The sequence below is a fragment of the Limulus polyphemus genome, unplaced genomic scaffold (assembly GCF_000517525.1).
Source record: "Limulus polyphemus unplaced genomic scaffold, Limulus_polyphemus-2.1.2 Scaffold1424, whole genome shotgun sequence".
Lineage (NCBI taxonomy): Eukaryota > Metazoa > Arthropoda > Merostomata > Xiphosura > Limulidae > Limulus > Limulus polyphemus.
Genome location: NW_013667034.1, coordinates 272,323 through 280,188, shown reverse-complemented (window position 1 = coordinate 280,188; position 7,866 = coordinate 272,323). Strand labels below are relative to the sequence as shown.

The 7,866-nt window shown below is 33.1% G+C and overlaps 1 protein-coding gene across 1 annotated transcript; it reads left to right on the top strand.

Annotated features, from left to right (window-relative positions):
- Positions 1-929: 929 nt before the first annotated feature.
- On the top strand, positions 930-5,525 carry LOC106463494 (serine-enriched protein-like; the record flags this gene model as incomplete). The annotated part of the gene is made up of 3 exons (XM_013923533.2): positions 930-1,047; positions 4,246-4,403; positions 4,546-5,525. Coding segments are annotated over 3 exons (807 nt in total), but the record flags the coding sequence as incomplete, so codon positions are not given.
- Between the last annotated feature and the right edge of the window lie 2,341 nt (positions 5,526-7,866).

Genomic DNA, 7,866 nt, shown 5'->3' with positions numbered 1-7,866 from the left:
AACCAACCAACCAACCAACCCAATTTCTCATTCCTAATCTGGGTAACTTCGTCGACTTATTGTAAAACATGAAATGAGGTTGTATTTTACAAGATAGTATCCTCCCATTTTTATTATCTATTGAGAGATCATGTGCACAGACATATAAACATTTTTCACAGACAAAACGAAAATCTCTATGTTCATTTGGTAAGGAATTTTTAGTACTTAAACTTAATTATGATGTCGAGTGGGGAAACAAACATTTGTAAATCAACATTTCGTTAAAAGTCGATAATAAAATAGTCCTAAGCTATTTGCTTTTTTATATGTAATATGCGTGATACAGTAAGTTACCAGTGACACTAAAAATTCACGCGAAAGTCGAAGTGTAGGGAAAAAAAGGTATTAATAAATAAGATATTAGACAACACTGGTATTTATTCAACGTAGAGAACGATATTTAGCCCATTATTTACTCATTATTCTACATTATCCAAGTTCTACTCTTATCGCCTTAACTTAGCTCTACGCTAATAATTCAGATCTTACAAGGCCATTTAAGTTTGTCACTTAATGTATTTCGTTTCTATCTCCACCAGTCATTTAGTGTTTCCCTGTAGTAGTTAATTTGTCTCCATTCTTGTGTGTTTCTCATTATCTGTTTCATTAAATAATTATATTATTATTCGGTTAGTTACCTATATAATATATCTATATAAAAAGATACTGTTCAATGTGTACGTGTTGTGTGCCCTCTGAAAGCCACTAATATGGATATTAAAGAAAAACACTTTCTGTATCATGAGATTTTATAATGCTTTGTTAAATATTACGTACATCTATTTTTCGGGTACTATTTAACTAAAATGTACAGTTTTTGTACATGACAGCTTTGAGTTTGAGTTTTATTTTTCAAGAGTTTAATTGCGTTATTGTTCCTTCTACAGCCTCCAGTTACTGGGCATCAGACTCTCATTGTTGAAGAATTCGAACCAGATGTCTTCCGTCAGCTCATTGAGTATATTCACACTGGTTGTGTAATGTTACAAGCCCGTACGCTTTTAGGTGAATATATGAGTTGTGTTAGGTTTTGATTAAATATCATATTCACACTACTTGTTTAATGTTACAAACCTGTACTCTTCTAGGTTGATATATATGTAATGTTAAGGTTTGATTAAACACTGCATTCACACTGGTTGTGTAATATTATGAGTCTGTTATCTGCTAAGTCAGTATATAGATGTTAAATTTTCATTAAACACTATATTCACACTGGTTGTGTAATGCTATAAGCCCATACTCTTATAGGTGAATATATAGCTGATGTTATGTTTTCATTAAAACACCATATTCACACTGGTTGTGTAATGCTATAAGTACGTTACATTAAAACAAGTTGGAGCCTTACATTTTGCCACAGTCCATGATGCCACATCCGGTCATGCTCAATCTGACGACCATGTCTATTGAAAATAGCCCAGCAGAGTAGTATGCATTGCAAAAAACCCCATCTTAAGGCTGTCATATCCAAAGCACACTACTCTTCCCTATAGGCTTTGTATAATTCACCTAGTGTACAAGGACGACAGGTTCCTAATTACCCGTTTCAACAGTCCTATCTTACAGAAATCCATAAGCATTGTGTCCGGCAACTTGCCGGTGTCTTTGTATGTAATACGAATACCGTTTCATTCTCAAGCTACATGAGATATGCTACAGTTGAACGAATATGTCGTGGAAGCAAGGTGTGTTTCCAAACTTCCTGACTATGTTACAAACTATTTTCTAGGATAAGTGGACGGCTCTTGCATTAACATTTGTGTTCTTGGATTCATTAACACCTGTTGTAGAATGCAATCCTTTGCTTATAACGGCTGGGAACGACTTGTTGCAAGTCTTTTTTTGTATGGTCATAGTCTTCCAAGTTAATTCACATTATACTGTTTTCCAATATCGTGAAGTATAAATGATATCCCTGTCTTGGAAATTCTAAATCCCCAATCTGCCCAGATCTTTATGATCTGAGTGTATGAACATTTCGTGTCGAAAAGAGCTGTTACATACCCTTCCCAAAAGCGATGAATTATCGGTGGCGTCACACTACCTAAAAAAAGGCAAACAATGTCATAATATATTTTTGATATATATGCCATTCCACCGCGAATTTATATTAGCTGTGGTTGTCAAAGTAACTGCCGAGTTGCACGTTCAAAATATACCCTCTATCAGCCAGCGGGCTTACTGCGCATTGTACTTGATTACAAACAAACTCAACCATCTATATTCATGCTGGTTGGGAAATGCTGACTTGCACGAGGCCATCGCCATCTTCATTGAGTACATAGAGTTTTACAAAATTCCATCGAGTACGCTTATCAAGGAATTTTATCTTGTTGGAATTATATCAGGCTGAAAGAGCGAGCATGTTTAGTGGGATGGAGATTCGAACCTACAACCCTCAGATTGTGATTCGAGCTCCCTAACCACCTGGCCATGCCAGGCCATATCAGGAATGCTGTCCATTTCAACAACAAGGCCGGAATGGGCGGAGGCATCCTTAATATCGTCAAAGAAAAAGTTGTCTGTTATTTTGACTAACAGACAAAGATCCAGACAGATGTTTATCATTTAGGTAAGGTTATGTGAAAGCTACATCCTCATTATCTGTCACTCAGTAAGCCTTAAAACGAACCAATGAATCTTATTTTCACGTATAAGCCATTTTTTATATTAAGAATGCTATAGCGCATAAAAAATCAGTTGCTTAGGAGTAAAAATTATATTGAAAGAAACTGAAATATTGTACACTTGTTAATTTCTTAAATTTTTAATAAGGTTTTCTTTGTTACCCATACAAGTCGTCTCTAAACTTTATTAGTCTCTGAGTAGGTTCTTCATCATTAAACATAACACTGTTTCACTTAAATTACCAATACCATAATACTATTTTAATGGCCATGAAGATATTTAATTGGAATAATGTTTGAAACATTATCAACACGGTATTATTTCACTGGGCCATTATTTAATTGGAATAATGTTTGAAATATTATCAACACGTTAAGTAATGGCCCAGTGAAATAATACCGTGTTGATAATGTTTGAAATATTATCAACACGGTATTATTTCACTGGGCCATTACTTAATTGGAATAATGTTTGAAATATTATCAACACGGTATTATTTCACTGGGCCATTATTTAATTGGAATAATGTTTGAAATATTATCAACACGGTATTATTTCACTGGGCCATTACTTAACGTATTATAGCCACAATATTATTTTAGTGGAATACATTGAAAAGTTAAAAACGATATTGCTTAAATGGAACACCGATAGCATCACAAGAATTTTACAGTTTTTGTGAAATACTATTTATATCATCATGATGGAAATATTAAATAGGGCTAAAAAACATTGTTTTACAGTAAATCTACGTAAAGCATTAAAATACGATATTATTCCAATGAACAAAGTTAGCTTTAAACTTTATAAACATTTATAAAAGTGCTACTGGTTTAGTAGACCATAGTTTAAGGTAGATTATTTTCATTTTGTGTGGACTACTCTGAAAAGCTTTCAACAACAAAATGTTAATATATCAATTTTAGTTGAATAAAGATTTATATGTGAACAGAATTTAAGGAAAACATGGGATTTTAGTATGATGTGAAAATTAACTTTGCATTTTCGTTATTATTAAACATTTTATTTTTTAGATATTGCATACTTCTACTTAGACCAGCATATTAAAATAACTACATTATTCTCTGGGTTATGTAAGTTGTTCTCCATACTTTTCTTGTCATTATTTTCATTAATAGTATTATTTAAGTGTTTAATATATACATATATGCAAAACATGTTTGCTTTTTTACATATATTTCTTAATTATATTTTTAATATGAAAATTGTTTTGCATTATTAAATTATTATATGGATTTAGGAATAACATAAATCTCTTAAGCTAGCCAAATCTCATGGGATTTTATTGGGATTATGGCCGAAAGTGTCGATAACAGAATAACCAACTGGTGAATCAATGTATTTTAATAATTATGTCTCTTGGCGTCTCAGCGATAATCTTGAAGGCATATAATGCTAAAATTCGGTATCGACCTCCGCGGTGGACGCACAGTGCATTCAACCTATTGTGTAGCTTTGCTCTAAAACAAACAAATTTAATAATTACTTGTTTTTGTTGGATTTAATAACAAGTTACTGGTGTCTGTCTTTTTATTTGGTTTTCTTCTTCAGGACTAGTGAATGCAGCTGATTACTACAGCTTAGAGGAGCTGCGGAGAGCCTGTATGGGTTTTGTCCAAAGTTGTATTAACGTCGATACTGTATGTGCTCTTCTCGCATCAGCAGAGAAATACATCCAGTACAAGTGTACCAAGTCTTTAGTTCAAAGGGTAAGTTCGAAAATAAATAATATATATAAATATTTGCTTCTGTCTTAGAAAACTTTATAAACTATGACTTACATAACCTTACATTATTTTAAAATATAAATGTAACATTTTAAAAATTAAGAATCGTCCTGTTGCTCGGTAGGTTTTAGAGTTTGTGGATAACCATGGAAACGAAGTGCTCAGCCTTGGCTCCTTCGCACTGCTTCCTCTTCACGTGGTGAGACTCATCCTTTCTCGAGAAGAGTTACGAGCCGATGAAATGACTAAATTCCAGGCAGCGATGCACTGGAGTCGTCGCTACTGTGACAGTATGGGAAACGCTGATTTGCGTGAGACCATCGCTAACTTTATTGAGTATATCGAGTTTTACAAAATTCCGGCGAGTGTACTTATCAAGGAAGTGCATCCTGTTGGAGTTATACCAGACCACGTGATTATGAATGCTTTAGCATATCAAGCCGACCCCTCGAGTGTGGATGTGAATAAACTCAGCTCTCCTAATCGCTTCCGACGGGCCAGTCTCCAACCAAACTTGCTTCGTTCCACGGGACTCGATCGCGACGCCGCTGCTGCTGCTTCCTCACTGAGAGAAAATCCTGATGAAAACCGGCCCAGACAACCAGGACAGAAACGCAGACCTTATAGAAGAAGTAACACTCTCGCTGAAAGCTAAATTAGTTGTGCTGATGTTGACACCGAGATTTAATGTTGCGTATTTAATCAGTGTAGTGTTAAATCTGTTTCACTGTAGATGTCTGTGATAAATATTGTTAACCGGGAAAAGGAATGATGGAGAAACTGGACACCGAGAATTAATATTGCGTATTTAATCAGTGTAGTGTTAAATCTGTTTCACTGTAGATGTCTGTGATAGATATTGTTAACCGGGAAAAGGAATGATGGAGAAACTGGACACCGAGTATTAATATTGCGTATTCGATCAGAAATAGAAAAGACAGTAGTAGAAACGGTTCCTGTGAATAGAAATGGCTCCCTTTATTCTTGTTTTCCAAGGTATTTTCTCATGGCACATAGTATAGATAACGGTATGTTTAATTAATATTAAATTGTGATCAAAGCAAGCTACTATACATAGATCAGGAAAATTATATATATCTAGATTAATGTTATTTATTACCTTGACCAATTCTGCTTATTATATATAACTAGATTAATGTTATTTATTACCTTGACCAATTCTGCTTATTATATATAACTAGATTAATGTTATTTATTACCTTGTCCAATTCTGCTTATACTTTGAGGTCCCTGTTTTTCTGTTATGTTTGACAGGCATATTTATGAAACTGGATCATATTTTGCTATATATATGTAGAAAAAAATACATTGAAAGAAAACCATTTTGTTCTGTTCTTTGACAAAACATATATATGTAGAACCATACCTGTGTGTTGTATCTTGAAATTACATAGAAAAAATCCCAGTTGACCTGTACCATGACGCCACATATGTAAAACAGTTATATTGTGTTCCGTATACTGCAGTAAAATACACAGAATAAATCCAAGTTGATCTTTACCATGACATCACACATGTGAAACTGGTACATTGTGTACCATATACTGAAGCAAAATACATAGAACAAATCCAAGTTTATTTGTATTATGACGTCACATATGTGGAACTGGTACATTGTGTTCCATATACAGATATAAAACACGTAGAATAAGATGTAAAATGTCCTGTACCTTAACAAAAAGAGATTTTTGTTGTTCTGGTCCTTGATCACGGACATATAAATTCAGATCCATAGTCTGCATCTTTAAGACGTATATATGAAACCAAATCGATGAGTATATGTGTAAAAATTATCCATTATCATTTTAATTCCGAAAAATGCATAAATTGTATCCATGTTGTTCTGGAACGTGCGTGTATATACAAATAATCAGATCCTTGTTATTCTTTGTCTCGAGAAAAGTATATAAAACCAGGTCGAAGTTATCCCGTACATTGATGATATATTTATAAAAACGGATCGATGTTGTTATATACATGTTGATCTTGTCTACAAACATGTAGAATTAAATCAATTTTTTCTTTACCTCAAATAATAAAAGCTCAATCCAAATCCAGATTTCATCTACTTCAAGAAACAAAAACGCAACAATAGAAACAGATCCGTGTTGTAAACACTGAAGAAAGGTATACATACAAGGTTATGTTAATCTACATTTTAAATTGTATACAAGGACATGACCTTTTTATTTGTACTTAGAATAAGATCCATTGTATCTTGTAATACAACTTGTTCTGTAAATTTAAAAAAAAAGAGAGCTGACAATAGAGTCAATAAATAAAACTGTCATTTTGTTCATTAACAGTAAGCTACAGTAAATTCAGTCATTGTTGTTTGCTTCTTAAAGTCAATATTTCCATTCTGTGGAATGTTTTACATTAAAGATATGAGATATAAAAACTATTAAGAGTGTTTTATATATATCATTTTTATGTTACCTTCTTGTACAATACTATGAATTATAAATGCTAACTTACCTACTTTTGAAATATATCTATGTCAAGGTTGTTTTGTACGTTTTTGAAAAATTATAAAATTTATTTCAAGGTATTCAAGAAGTTACAAAACTCTAGATCCAATTATAGTGTACATTATTTCTTGTTTTGTTTGTTTGTTGAAGTTCGCTTAAAGCTACTCGAGGGTTATCTGCGCTAGCCGTCTCTAAGATTAAAGTGATAGACTTAAGGGAAGGCAGCAAGTCAACACCAACCACCACTAACTCTTTGGCTACTCTTTGCTGACAAACAGCATGTTCGGTGACGGGGATTCGAACCACCAGGCCATGTGCTTTGAAAAATTGCAAATATCCTGATTAAGGCTGGTCAGTACATTTTTGACAATACTTGGAAACTACTGTATTTTAGGCCCATAATGGTATGTATGATTAAATTAATTAAACATATTTTTAGCTCAGGTTGATCTACAAATTAACTGTAAGTCAAAGTAATTTGCTACATTTATAAATACATACAAATGTAATATAACGCAGTATATAATTTTAATACTCATAAGAAAGAGGGCGTAACCCAACAGCTTTACTATACATAGAATACGTTTTCTTAATTCCGAATAACAAGACCATGAACAATAAAACTCGAAATATAAGGAACATGAAATAAAACTAAGATGCAAAATATATTTGAGAATGGTAAAATGTTCTCTGGGTAATCTACAGAAATTACATTTTATATGGTATACACCCTCTGTAAGGTCGATCGATATATCTGGGTCATAACGTTAGAAAATACATAATACCAAGCCCGTGCTGTTTACAACGATAAAAAATAAATTTTATGTTTGTGATTCCAGAAATACATTCTTCTATACAAGATCGTCAAATATATGATATCAAGTCTGCAGTGATAATAAAAGGTACATTATACCAGGTATATGTTGTTGTGTCCGTGATGATGAGAGTTAACT